Here is a 15580-nt window from a genome sequence, read left to right as displayed (position 1 = left end):
GAAAAAGTAATTATTCTTATAGAGATTCATTTAGTATGGAAAACATCATGGGAGATCCATTGAATATTTAACATCCTTTGTGGAGAGGGTTTGAGCTATTCTAGATAGCTTTGGCTGTGCTGTCAAGATGTATGAAAATTTGACTAAACCCTCATGTCATTCGAAACCTTTTTGCTGTTATTTTTTCTGTGGAACATATTTTATACAGTGACAATTCATAGTAAACACAACTGTGGTCCAAACATTTCAAAAGGCACCATAAAAGGATAATATATAAGTAGACAGACTGAATATAAGATGACAGACTGAAGTTGTTAATTGCTGAATATCTGCACCTTTTAAAATGATCTTTTTGTGCATTACAGTGGCAGTTTAGGTGTGAAGTGATATGCATGTGTGGCGTGAAATGCGCACTGAAGGAGCCTTTTTATTTCCTAGTGCGCTAATTCAGGCCACTTTGGAGATTCTGTAAATAGTGCATTACAGCGGGCTCTGCATGTAATCCTCTCTTGTACTGTAATCATTATTTTAGCACTACAAACAGTACCGTTCATGAGGGCTATTTCTGGACTGTTGTTTGCTTGGAGAAGCAATGTCTGTTCAGAAGCACAGAGAGTTCCCAGAAGCCCCAATCCTGCCCGGCCGTGCTTATGTTGTTTTGTTTTGAGGATCTGATGTTGAGATGTTATTCAGATGTTTCAGGTTCAAGTGCTTTTTCTGTTTCAAATGCCTCTGGAAAAGTGATGTGCATCCCCCTGAGGTAAATGGTGCAATGTGTTGCATGCATGGGCTACAGTTTTTTTGGGGAGGAAATTGCAATCATTCCTTGAGACACTGGGTTTGACATGGTCTCTGCCTTTTTGGTGGTCCATACATAGCACATCGTTTTTACAGAATTCATGGGAGGCCAGTAAAAAATCAATATTTTCATCTCATACATTAATATTGCATTTTGGGTCAATTCACTTCAGATTTGCTCTGTGTATATAGTGGATAGAACGTTTCATGTTTCTTTTTTCTTTTCTCTTTTTAAAAAAGTCTACAGATTAAACAGAATTTTCAGATTTAGATAACTTCTCGAAAAATGTTTTCGTCCAATTCATCATGGTTCGTCAAATTTGCAACAGCAGTCATCAAACTATGAATGTTATTGGAAAATACACATATCAAGATTTTTTTTTTCTCACCACGTTGAGTGTTGAGCGTTTTATGTAAAATTTTCATAAATATATACAGTGAAATCAGTCCAGGTGCTGCCCTGAAGCTGACTCTATCAATTTTAGTTTCAAGTCTGAACACTGCTGAGCAATCAAAGCAAGTGTGCAAGGTATTTGTACAACGGCTATTTTATAAGTTAGCATCTGGACTCTGACTCTATTAAACTGGCCTGCCGTGACCTGTAGGATTTTTATTTAAAGCTTATGCTCGAGTTTCAGTCCAAGTTTCACATTCCCCCTCTCTCTCGTCCCTCTCTCTCGTTCTTCAGGTATGGCCTCGCAAGTGCAAGTCTTCTCCCCTCACACTCTCCAGTCAAGTGCCTTCTTTAGCGTGAAGAAACTGAAGGTGGAGCAGAGTTGCAACTGGGATATGACAGGGTACGGCACGCACAGCAAGGTCTACAGTCAGAACAGCAAGCAGAGTGTCTCAGTCGCCCCAGTGGGCATCAACGGCGCCAGTCTACAGGTCTCCAACTCTTCCCTGTCCTACGAACAGGCCCTTCTCTTCCCGGCCGGCTCGGGGCACATCGTGGTGGCCTCGGCCAGCAGCACATCTGGGGCGGCTGGTCAACTGTTGGGCAGCACCGGTAGTAGTGGAAGTGGCAGCGGAGGCCACAATCTGACACGCCGCAGCACCGTCAGTCTGCTGGACACGTACCAGCGATGCGGGCTTAAGCGGAAAAGCGAGGAGCTGGACAACAACAACGGCAGCGGGAGCAGTGTGCACGTGGTTGAAGAGCAGCAGCCGCCCGCACCCATGATCCAGAACAACACGCAGAGCGGGGCCACCGTCGCGACAGCGACCGCCTCCACCACAGCGACGTCCAAGAACAGCGGTGCCAACAGCGAGGGCGACTACCAGCTCTTGCAGCACGAGGTGCTTTGCTCCATGACCAACACCTACGAGGTGCTGGAGTTCCTGGGTCGAGGGACGTTTGGGCAGGTGGTGAAGTGCTGGAAACGCGGCACCAGTGAGATCGTGGCCATCAAGATCCTCAAGAACCACCCTTCGTATGCACGGCAGGGCCAGATCGAAGTGAGCATACTGGCTCGGCTGAGCACGGAGAGCGCGGATGACTACAACTTTGTTCGAGCGTACGAGTGCTTCCAGCACAAGAACCACACGTGCCTGGTCTTCGAGATGTTGGAGCAGAACCTGTACGACTTCCTTAAGCAGAACAAGTTCAGTCCATTGCCGCTCAAGTACATCCGACCGATCCTGCAGCAGGTGGCCACTGCCCTCATGAAGCTCAAGAGCCTCGGACTGATCCACGCCGACTTGAAACCTGAGAACATCATGCTCGTAGACCCAGCCCGCCAACCCTACCGGGTCAAGGTCATCGACTTTGGCTCTGCTAGCCACGTCTCCAAAGCAGTGTGCTCCACCTACCTGCAGTCTAGATACTATAGGTAAGGCGCTAATGTTATCATGCCCTTTGTCGGAATTGCTCCTCTTCAAACGTTCACTGAAAAGTGTTGTTTTTTGTTCGTAAATTGTTACTCTGGCTGTGTCAAGATTCCTGTAGTTTCGTACTTACTACTTTTCTTACAGGTGTGTAGTATAAATAAATTCCTGGATTAACTGCATTCGCCATTTTGAAATTGTTCTTTGACCCGGATGTACTTTGACATATACTGCAAAAAATGACTACTTATTGAGTTTTTAATTTGATTTTTTTGACTTGTTCTCAAATGAAACGAGCACAATTTACTTGAGAAGCAACACTGCATAATCTATTAGGCCAGATTTACTAAACAGGGTAAATTAGCGTGAGACTGCAATCCCATAAAAACACAAATGAGCGTGAAGAGTTCTGCGGGCGAATTACCGACAATGCGCAAATTAAAGAACACAGACGCAGCCGGCTCATTTGCATAATGACCAACATAAGGGGTAGGGTCTCAGCAAATTACAAAAAACGTGGCTTGGTAATCGATATGTTCGTATAATATCTTCCACACGCTCTCGTTTTCTCCCATCAGCAACTATCACAGCCATGTCAAGTGCAGATTGGGTTAAGAGACATACTTTTTTGGGTGTTAAATAATTGCAAACCTTAGTAAATCACACTGCATGATTTATTTAAATACTCTCCTCCCATAAATGTTTGCATCTGAAAGGGAAAACTCCCTACAAATGCATATTCAATGAGGTCAGCCGCAAAAATAACTTTGTCCACGACATTCATTGCTTAGTCTTTAGTAAATCCTCCCAGTAGCTTTTTTTATGCCGAAATAGGGTTTGCGTTGGCACAAGCTGTTAGTAAATCTGGCCCATTAAGACGCAGAACAACTTTTTTGGTACTTCTATCACTCATAGTGTCTTGTCTCACAGTTTTCCATCATTTTTCTATTTGCTTTTTTAAATCTCTGGCTCTCGTGGCCTTATAAGAATGCCAATGATTCTACTTGCACAGCAAAAAATCCTATTCTTTATAAGTATTTATGTCTTCTTTTCTAGTTGTCTAACAGTGAAATGTACTTGAGAGACAACACTGCATAAGATACTAAGACATGTTTTCAGAGAATGTATCTTTAATGCAAGTGTATTTCATCTTACTACACTTTCAAGATACAATCTGTAAAAAAATATACAGTGGCAAGACCAGTATGTGAACTTGCAGAATCTGTGAAAATGTGAATCATTTTAACAAAATACAAAAATGCGTGTTATTTTTTTATTTAGTACTGTCCTGAATAAGATATTCTACATAAAACATGTTTACATATAGTCCACAAGACAAAAAAAAAATAGTGGAATTTATAAAAATGACCCCGTTACCTTGATGAATTACGGCTGTTTTTTTTGTGATGGCTGTTCATGAGTCCCTTGTTTGTCCTGAGCAGTTAAACTGCCCAATGTTCTTCAGAAAAATCCTCCAGGTCCTGCAAATTCTTCAGTTTTCCAGCATCTTTTGCATATTTGAACCCTTTCCAGCAGTGACTGATACATTCACTGATGCGCCGAAGGAAACACAATGCATTAAGCCGGGGGTTGAAAACCTTTGGAAAATTGTACTTAATTTGTCTTCCGGTTAACATGTAAGTATCCTCTGTTGCTTCCGAAGGGAAGTACTAAATGAGAAAACAAAGATATTTAAACAAAATGAGAAAAATTTGTAAATTTTCACCCCCAGCTCTTAATGCATCGTGTTTCCTTCTGGGGCATCAAAGAATGTTTGAGTCCCTCAAGTGTCCTCAGTGTGAAAAGATGGATCTCAAAATCATACAGTCACTGCTGGAAAGAGTTTAAATATGCAAAAGATGCTGGAAAACTGAAGAATTTTCGGGACCTGGGGAATTTTTCTGAAGAACATTGGGCAGACAAACAAGGGACTCAATAACAACCATCACAAAACAAAAAAACAGCCGTGGATCATCAAGGTAACGACACAGTATTCATAAACTTTTGAACGGGGTCATTTTTATAAAATCAGTTTTTTGGACTATATGTAAAAAAAAAATGTATGAAAAATATCTTATTCAGGACAGTACTAAATAAAAATAACATACATTTTGTATGACCCCTCTTATTTTGATAAAATTATTCACATTTTCGGCAAGGAGTTCACATACTTTTTCTTGCCACTGTATTTTATGCAGTGTTGCTTATTAATACATAACACACAAGAGTTAATTTTTGCAGTGTGTTGTACGTCATTCGGGTATTGTTCGCCTACGGTATCATGATAACTGTGTATCAAGACATCCTATGCCTTAGATGTTCTTTTTGCAAACTTTGGAGTATAGGGAAGTTTGCATATTCATGTTTTTTTCCCGGTGGTGCGCATGTTCAACTTCCTCAACACGTGTGCTTAGAGGGTGTCATAAAATTCAACGGCTTGCTGAGAACATGATTCTTTATCTTATTTAATGTGATAAAAACACATGTTGAGTTCTGCTTTGAAGATTAAAAGTCAGTTTACTATGTTTTACAGCATGGGACAGCTTCATGGTGGCAGCACCTGGGTGATATTTACAGCTGACTTTTTTTGTTTTTTGTTGCATCAGTTCTTTCCTCCTTTTGAGTTCCTAGTACAAAAAAGCAATACATTGTGCTCTTGAATAAAAAAGCCTAAAGAAATGCAGCATCAAGTTGACTGTAAACAGGGGCCCAGTTTCATTTCGGTGCACTTCCCTCCTCCCAACCATAATCCAGTGTTCTCATCGCTACTAACCATCTCCCTAGGGATGAAGATATGGGGTCACCGTCAGTTCCTCGGCAATACTTCCCTGTAATCCACACCAGAGCGCCAACATTAGAAACAGATGCCTCACTTGAAAGCTGCTTATTTTTTTTCTAGTCAACTCTTTCATTTACCTTGAGCCTTGTTTGGGTTTCACGGGCCAGATTGAGCCATTTTTTTGTAGACTTAGACCTGGTTCACACAGAAGCTTGCTCTGTTGGATTGCCTCTGGTAGGCCGACAGTAGGTTCGGTTAGGTGGATGACCACACAGCCACCCTAAAAGAAATCAAACGTAGGAGAATGAGTCAGTCCAAGTGCTGCCAGATGTGTTACATTTTTAGGATGCCACCGGCATAGTTACTAAATGAGGGCAGATAGGCTATCGTTTGAGCAAATGCTTTGAGGCTTGTAAAGGCAACCGGCCACTTGGTCATGTTTGGGAAATTGCTGAAGTGAGTGGAAACTATCAACAAGTGTGTTGACTTCTCACTTCTTTTATCCCAGCTGTGCTGATGTAATCGGTTTGCATGTAGGAAAATATCTGCGATCAAAATAGACCGAAAACAGCATGCTTTTGGCTCAAGGTCACTAGTTTGTACAAATAATCTGCATAAACGTTTTTCAGACTCCTGAACACATCGTGGTTGTCCTTTGATCCTCAACAAGAATACATCTATTTAGGGAAAGCATTAATTGAGTGCGTGTCAGCGATAAGTTAAGTGAGAAGAGTGATACAGGAGCTGCTATTACTCTGAGTTTTGTGTCCTCTTTCTTGTGGGAGTTCACATACAAGATGATCTCCTAATTTCCTCCCTGCTGGAACGAAGAGGGGAAAAAAGTGACAATGAACAGAGTCACATCAGCCGTCAGCCTTGTGCATCTGGAGAGAGAGAGAGCAAGAGGGAGAGAGAATAAGACATATAGCAAGCACTATTACTATTGTGCATATTTAGTGTTCGGAATTTATTCAAATCCTTAAAGGGTTAGTTCACCCAAAATTTTTAATTTTGTCATTAATTACTCACCCTCATGTCGTTCCAAACCATCTTCATTTATTTTTGTTTGTTCTTTTGTGCACAAAAGGTATTCTCCTCACTTCATAACATTTAAGGTTGAACCACTGACACATGGACATGTGTCTTTACTACCATTCTGGGCCTTGAAAGTGGTAATAATGTAGCTGTCTATGACTATGGGGGGGTCCGAAAGCTCTCAGATTTCATCATAAATATCTTAATTCGTGTTCCGAAGATGAACGAAGTAATTAATAACACAATTTTCATTTTTGGGGGAACTAACTCTTTAAGCCTTTGTTAAATTTTGGTGCATGACCATTTGATTTTATGCAATTGACATGATATGATATGATTTTGAAATGATTATACACTACTCTTTTTGAGTAGTATTTGTGCCTTATTTGTGAGTTATCTAAAAATATTTCAAACAAGATAAATTCACTTGAGAAGCAATGCTGCATAAGATACTTTTTTTTAGAGAATGCTTCTTTAAAATTAGTTTATTTCATCTAATTGCACTGACAGATGTTTTGCACTTATTTTAAGTACAAATGAGTTTAAAAAAATATGCCAGTGCAGTAAGACAATATACAGTTATTATCAAGTACATTTATCATATTTTAAGGAGATTTATATATTTTAATATAAAAACGTAAGTAATTTTTTGCATAACATGCCAAACAAAAAATTCCCTCATATTTGCATTGAGGCTTGGGTGTGTGCTCTTTTGACTTTGGCAAGTAAGCATCACCTAGCAACCAACCAGGACACCATAGCAACCATGCTAAAAAGCACTAAATAAAGGAACTAAATAGCGATGCCCTGGCAAACACTAATTGATCTGTATATTGTGTCTTAGATTATGTCTAACCTTGTTATGGGTTGCAAGAATGTTTGGGTGCAACCACCCCAAAAAACACTAGCAACCGCATAGCACTGCCCAAACAGTCTCAAAACCCTCTAGCAACCTCATAGCAACACCTTAGGAAAGAGCCAAAACACCCTTGGAAACACGTACAACAGCTTAAGGCTGACCCTTTAAAAAAAATTAAAAGATAAAATGATCTTATCAGATTTTCAAAATGCGAGAGACCACAAACATGACAATAAAAAAAAGAAAAGAAAATAGATTTAACAGTTTGTTCCTATAGTGTGTGTGGAGTGCCACACACTAACAGATTCCATTCACAAACAACCAAATTCTCGACTGTGAACACAGGAAATCTCACAAAATCTCTGGTGGTCAAACATGACTTTAGAGTAAACAAACATGGCGGATGACGGGCAAAAATAAATGGTGATAATAGTATTTAGACTGCTTTTCACAGAACATTTGCAGGAAAAATGAAAGAAAAAGGTTTGGATGAAGTTGTGCTAGCTTCCATCTTCCGTCAGCTCACTTTCTGATTGGGTATCGTTTCGTTTCACATGACAATCTACAGAGTGCGTGTGTTTGTCCTCGGGGTTCCCCCCACACAACAGTATCCATGTTGGATATTTACAATTTGAGATCGGTGCAGCCCTGATGTTCTTCCGAGCAGATTCGATCACTCTTAACACACCTCACACCATAGGAAAATCAGTATTATCTGGATTTTACCTAGGATTGTTGCCCAAAATTGGCCTGATTGTCTCGTAGTGTGTGTGCCTTTAGTATCATGCAGGTGAGTTTTGCACGGGAAAGCACCACTTCAGAAAACTAAAAATCTATATTTAGTGATGCCTTTACTTCATGCATGTTGTATAATTGCAGATCTGTTGTAGGTGGTCTATAATTATCATTGCATCGATGTGTTGCATTTCTGTGCTGAAGGCATCAAGATACCTCAATCAGACATCAACCTACTGTTAACTGGCTCTCACCTCATTTTTCAGTAACAGGACACACACAGAAATGTAGCCAGCAGCGACCCACCTGTAGAGGACTCCCACAGAGTTATATAGCCCTGGGAGAGGATCACACTGTTCTTGGAATGCTCTGACTGTTTAATACAGGCTTCTGTTGAAACGGGGGGCTTCTGTCTCTCATAGGGGGAAATCTTTTAATGGAAAAGAGAGAGAGAAAGATTGTGGTTTTCTGAAAGGATCATCAGCAGACACTTTTCTAAATGGCTGCCGCTAGTGAATCTGCAGTGTGACGATAATACAACGTTGATCTCCTTTCATACATCAAATCTTTGTGTATATTTTCAAAGATATTCCCCGCTGGCTTAAAGGTGCAGTGTGTGATTTTTAGCGGCATCTCATCGCTGACTCGCTGAAAGAATATTTTGAGTCAAATCTAGATCTGGACAATTCTTTCATGAATCAAACTGACTCATTTAACCGAAAAACGTACTCATTGATCTGAGAGTAATTTATTCCAAAAAATACAAAATATATTTAGTTTATAAACTGTGCTATTTTTTAATTATTTTAATACATAGTATTTATTCATATAAAAAGCACCTTAAAGGTGAACTATGTAGGATTTTTGCAGTAAAATATCCAGAAACCACTAGGCCAGTGTTATACAGGGAGTGCAGAATTATTAGGCACGTTGATTTTCTGATCATATTTTTTTTCCAGGCACATTTGACCAATTCCAAACCACAGTAATCCTAATAACTACTATTGATTTAGTATTTAATAATGTATAAGTGATATATAATTGTTCATGAAGGCTGGAAATGAAAATCACCTTATATTCAGGTGTGCAGAATTATTAGGCATGTTTTCTTTTACAGATAAATTGAGCCAAAAAAGAGATTTAACTCAGACTGAAAAGTCAAAAAGTATTAAATGCCCATGAGAAGGATGCAATACTAATGCAATACTAGACATTGCAGTTAAGGCATGACCATTGGACAGTGAAATGCTCGTTGGGTCAGCAAGATCTGACAAAAACAGGTGGTGAAGAAAAGACACCTATTAACTGCAAAAGAATTAAGAATTAAGGTGAAGAATTAAGGGTGAAACCATCAGGAACCCTTTAGTCTCCAGCGCCACCATTTTCCAAAGCTGCAACCTACCTGGAGTCTCCAGAAGTGCAAGGTGTCAGGATCTCAGAGACTTCAGTTAGGTAAAGAATCCTAAAAAATGACCCCCACTAGATAAGAATCACAAGCTGAAGTGTTGTAAAATACATGAAGAAGGTTTTTTTATAGGCTTTATGGACAGATAGGTTGAGAGTGACTCTTGAAGGACCAGCACCACATCCTCTAGTACCACTGTTTGAAGAATTCATCTTCCAGAATCTGGCAGTACGTTTTGGGAGTTCATTTTAGTCCACCCTGAAGTCCGTTTTGCAGAGATGGACTAAAAATGAACTCTCAAAACGTACTGCCAGATTCTGGAAGATGAATTCTTCAAACAGTGGTACTAGAGGATGTGGTCAACACACACATTAGATATATCTAATACGATAAACAGAGTTGCGTTACCTCACTCATGACTGGAAAAGAGGTCATAATAAAAGTCCCGCTGGTGACTATGTCATAATAACAGTCCCGCTCTTCAATCGCTCCTGCGGCCTTGCTCAGCTCCACAACACTCGGTCCTGCTCTGCTTCAGACTACAGTAATGTTAATAATCGCATCCATGAACATGATTTCTGCCCGAGTCCTATCCTGACTGTTTTCCACCGGCTGTGAGGTGAAGACCACATGTCCCAAGATTCTGCGCTCAAACGTGCCGTCATCAAACTACGCCTTTGTTTTGAACAGGCGACCTCTAGTGGACGGAAAAGTTACATAGTGTAGCTTTAAATGTAATATTTTCAAGAACATACATTTTTTATTTAGCTTTAATTTAACAAGTTTTATATTTTTGTAATTTTAGTACTTCAACTTAAGCTTATTTTAAATAAGTTAAGTATTTTCTAATATTTATTTGATTAAATTAACAACACTATTTAGTTTGACCCATGACCAACCAATGGCATGAGCTGAGGGACGGCGACCTGTTTGTCCAACCAATGGAAGATGGAGGGAGTGTTTGGGAAACCTTTTTGAAAAGTCATTTATTTTTGCAATTCCAATTAGTGAAGAAATTACACACTTCACCTTTAATACAGGGCCACAACCCTTTCTGTGAGAGACCGTAATCACTCCTGAGTCTCTCAATCTGTCTGGATTTATTATATCTGGACTGTTGATGAGAACGGCTGAATCAGAGGAGATTAAAACCAGCCTCTATCATTAAACCTCATGAAAAACTTAAACTCAAAGAATTAAGCCTAACTCTTGCATCGAGGTTACCAAACCTTTCCGTCGAAGGCCGTTGCTTTCAACAGAACTGTTATATAAAGACTTGCTCGTTCATGCATCTTCCATTCTGTTCCCTGCAGTTATTTGTTTTGGCAGTGCTTTTAAATCGGAGGGACAATTACCCGCGACCTTCGATAGGACAGGATGCACAAAATGTTCCCTTTGCATATTTTTAACCAAAGCCCCCGTTAGCCCTCCCCTTCTCGTAACTTTGCTTCCTAAAAGGCTCCTCTTAAGATGCCATCAGCTGTAAAAGTGATTGTGGAAGGCAGGGAGGACTCTCAGCAGGAAATTTCCAAAGTCTCAGCAGCTTGCCGATGGCTTTGGTGTCATTCTCCTACTGCAAACGCCCCGTGAAAGCTTCCACAAGCGGATGTCAGCACTGGCAACGCAGACTCGATCAGCTGTTCTTCATATCTTTACTGACGCTGCTCAACGCAAACCCACAGTCTGTCGGTTCTGCTGTTATTTGATCCGTTGAACACAAATGCTCATGGTGTATTGGATTTAAGGCTCGTATAATTTAGGTGTAGCTAGTTTTCATGTGATTTTATAGATTTTTCACGGGGCTGAATTGACAAGCAAATAAAACCGTGTTAATTAAGGTAAACATTAGAGAGGCAATTAGCTGCATACAGTACACATGCTAGCCATGGAAAAACCAGTCGGGCTACGTGACTCAAACGTTGCATGTTGAATTAGACGTTTGCAGCCTTATTAAAGTAGTAAACAGCAGTTTTATGTAGCTTAAGCGTGATCTTTCAGTCAATGTGTATTCCTGTTTGCAAAGTATCTAACTTACATAATGTGACACAGTATTTCTGAGTGAAACGGGATATTCAAGAAATAAAAGGGCAGGTATGTAGGACAGGATTTTATCCATTGTGAATTTATTTCATTGTGAAAAATGGGCGTTACTTACAAGAATGCTCGCTCTCTCTCTCTCTCTCTCTCTCTCTCTCTCTCTCTCTCTCTCTCTCTCTCTCTCTCTCTCTCTCTCTCTCTCTCTCTCTCTCTCTCTCTCTCTCTGTCTTTGGCTCACCGACACACAAAGTAACTAGACAGACAATATTAAGAAAAACACAAGTAAAACAGACAAATTTACATTACATAAATATAAAAGTACAATTCATGTTACATTCATTTGATTTATCCGTCACTTGTGGAGTTGAGAATTTTAATGGCATATGGAAGGAAAGACCTCTTAAACACATTTTTGTTTGCTAGAGGGGTTCTATACCGCCTTCCTGATTTCAAGGGCTCAAATTGACTAAAGAGAGGGTGAGAGCTGTGTGCAAGGATTACTCTCGCCGCCTTCTTTGCCCTTTCAACATAAAGCTGTGTTAAGGGCTTCTGTGGTCTACCAACTCTTTTACTTGCCATAGACACAATTCTGTTAAGTTTGTTCTTAGATCTACAGTTTATGTGATCATACTAGGCAGGAAGATGAAAAATTGTGCTCTTGTTTTTGGACTAATGCACATAATGAACCATTGAATTAGAACATGCTTTTAGACACTTGGGGCCCTATCATACACCCGGAGCAATGTGACACCAGGCGTGAAGTAAGTGTTTTTTTTGCTAGTTTCAGCCTGACGCAATTATAATTTTCACGTCCAGCGCCACGTTGTTTAAATAGCAAAAGCAAACGAGGTGTTCAGGCGCATTGTTGGCGCGTTGCTATTTTGAGGCAACTGAAAACAACTGTGCCATTGATCAACAAAAACCTGGTCTAAAGTCAAAACCGCATTATTTTTTGTGTTATTTAAAGGGCGCGTTAGTAATATGCACCTATAGATGGGTGCGCAACGCACGTACACTCAACTTATTACACACACAGGGACGCGCAGTAGCACACAAACATTTTTAAATATTAAAAATAAAAGGATTCCTCTCAGGAGAAGCGTTCAGTCTTTCCACTCGCAAATTCCGCCATGTAAAGAGCAAATCCATGGTGCAAATGCAACTGGCTTTTAAAGGGAATGGGAGATGAGACTCTGATTGGTTTATGGCACGTTACATCCAAAACTAGCAAAAGTGGTTTCGGACACGCCCTAAGTGCACCTGCGCCATGTTGATGTTAAAAGGAAAAGATACAGTTGCACTTTTCACGCTCATTAGCTTTACCAGAACGACATCCAAGATACATATTTGCTCAAGGACATCATTCCATGGGTCTGAGGCTCTTCCTAATACTCTGTTTATTCAGGTTATGTCAGCTTAAATCCCTGCGCCCTATCTGTGGTGCAGGCTAGCTAATGATGTAACAGGTAAATCTGGCTAGCTTACCGAGGACCAGATAAGGCAGATTACAGTCCTGTCCCATTTGGGCCTTTTTACCCCATTTATCTTAAATGAAATAAGAAAGTATATTACAAGTAGAATGTCCTCATGTAAGTTTAAGGTTTATGTAAAATCGCTGCCGTCAGCTGAGTGTTACATGCCTGCGGTTGGAAAGAGGAGAGCAGATGCATAGCATATGCTGTCATACGTGCAGCCTGTCTCTCTCTTTCTCTACCTCCATACACAACATCCCGCCCAACTCATAGCTGTTGTCAGTTCTCAGTGCTTTGAAGACCCTGCTGGGTTCGGCAGTGTGAGTCATAGCGGTTAGAGGTCACCAAGGAAGATACAGCATGGCCACTCAGTGTGTCAGTCAATATTCTCCAGACGTCAGAGCCTTAATATAGGAGGGCTTGAGGGGAAGAGAGAATGCTTTGCACATTCTTCTTCGATAGGCAGAAATTTAGCCCAAAGATGCACAGGATCCAGAGCTCATGACCTTGTGTTCTTTAGAACGTCCAGTGCGCTAATGGCCCAAGCTCGTAACCTGAGGGATCTCATCCCAGAGTCTATTTATTTGGACACATCGATCATAACAGCGCAGCTTGAATGTGCCATAATGCAGGAATCAGCTTTTATGCCTTTTAATGTCTGTTCTTAAAGCGCTTGCTTGTGCAAAATGCAATCCGACCTCTTCTCTAGCCATGATGCGGATGATTCTCCCTCAAGACATATGAGTTGGTGTCCTTCACAACATCTGGATTCACTAAGCATTCTTAATGACATTTTCTTAATGAATTTCGTAATTTTTATTAACGTTTTTACTTCATATTTTATAACTTAAAGGAAAATGTTAGGAATACTTTGTTTTCCTGAAGTGATTGTTCTAGATGGAAAAACCTAGGGAGGATAGCCTCACACTTGTCTTAAAGTCCCAGTGAACCGGAAGTTGCAACTCCTCTTGCCTAAATGACTATCGTCCAGTGGCTCTCACATCTTTAGTCATGAAGGTCTTTGAGAGACTCATTAAAAACAACATTTGCTCCTCCATTCCTGACACTTTGGACCCTCTTCAGTTTGCCTATCGTCCCAATAGATCGACTGAAGATGCCATCTCTCACGTCCTTCACTCCTGCCTCACTCACATCGACAGCAAAAGTGGGAACTATGTCAGGCTGCTATTTATTGACTATAGCTCAGCCTTTAACACCATAGTTCCCATTAAGCTAACACACAAACTCCTGGATCTAGGCCTGAATTCTTCTCTCTGCCTCTGGATTGAAGATTTCCTCACTGGCAGACCCCAGGCGGTGAGAGTAGGCCAGTTCACCTCCACCTCCATCACCCTGAGTGTTGGAGCTCCACAGGGCTGTGTGCTGAGTCCCCTGCTCTACTCTCTCTACACCCATGACTGTTTGTCCACACACAGCTCCACCTCGATCATCAAGTTTGCTGATGATACTGTTGTCCTGGGTCTCATCTCCAACAACAATGAGACGGCATACTTGGACGAAGTGGAGCAACTGACATCATGGTGCCAGGACAACTGTCTCTCTCTGAATGTTAACAAGACCAAAGAACTGATTGTGGACTTCAGGAAGAGACAGCATCGGTCATACTCCCCTCTCATGATCAGCGGGACACCGGTAGAGAGAGTGAGCAGCTTCAAATACCTGGGTGTGAACATCTCCGAGGATCTGACCTGGACTACACACATCCAGACACAGGTGAAAAAAGCCAGGCAAAGACTGTACCACCTGCGCCAGCTGAGGAAATTCAGGGTTTCACCAGCCATCCTGAAAACTTTCTATCGAGGGGCGATAGAAAGTGTCCTGACTCAGTGCATCACAGCGTGGTACGGGAACAGCACCAGTCATGATGGCAAAGCCCTGCAAAGAGTGGTGCGCTTATCCGAGCGCATCTCAGGCTCAGCTCTCCCGTCTCTGCAGGACATCTACACCAAACGCTGCAGAGGTAGAGCTACTAAAATCATCAGAGACATTAATCACCCTGCAAACTCTCACTTCACCCTGCTGCCATCTGGTAAGCGCTTCCGTAGCCTGATGGCAAAGACTGAAAGACTCAGGAGGAGTTTCTTCCCCCAGGCCATCAGACTCCTGAACTCAGTCACGTGACTCACTTCACCCCCGCACACACATAAACATACAGTCTTTTAACATTAACATCCACATACTGCAATTGCACTGCACTTTACTTTCCTATTGTTACTGCGTAACAACCTGTAATAAACCTTGCACATTATACTTCTTTATATATACATATATATATATATTTATGTTAACCACTTATTTCTAAGTCTACAGTTTATCTCACTTATCATATCCACTTATTTTTTTATATTTTTATATTTTAATTTTTATATTTAAATTTTTATCTTATTTCCTATTTTTATCTTTTACTTGATTTATTTATAATTCTACTTATGTTAATACTTTTTATTCTAATTTTATTCTATTTCTATTTTAATTTCTTGTAACTGTTATTTGCACTGTCCATGGAGCGGACCTGTTTACATTTCACTGCCAGTTGTATATTGTGTATATAACTGTGTATGTGACAAATAAAACTCTTGAATCTTGAATCTTGAACTGACTTTATTTCAGTGCTG

At 40.7% G+C, this 15580-nt stretch overlaps 1 protein-coding gene across 2 annotated transcripts in view; it reads left to right on the top strand.

Annotated features, from left to right (window-relative positions):
• The window catches only part of hipk2 (homeodomain interacting protein kinase 2), a 133900-nt gene that overhangs the window by 26345 nt on the left and 91975 nt on the right, over window positions 1–15580 (top strand). For both annotated transcript variants that reach the window (XM_079825759.1, XM_079825758.1), the window contains exon 2: window positions 1487–2627. In XM_079825759.1, the coding sequence (XP_079681885.1) occupies window positions 1487–2627 (1141 nt within the window). The remainder of the gene's footprint in view (window positions 1–1486; window positions 2628–15580) is intronic.

Source organism: Gobio gobio (genome assembly GCF_949357685.1).
Source record: "Gobio gobio genome assembly, chromosome: 9".
Taxonomy (NCBI): Eukaryota; Metazoa; Chordata; class Actinopteri; order Cypriniformes; family Gobionidae; genus Gobio; species Gobio gobio.
The sequence above is the reverse complement of the archived record's forward strand: the minus strand, read 5'-3'. Positions and strand labels throughout refer to the sequence as shown.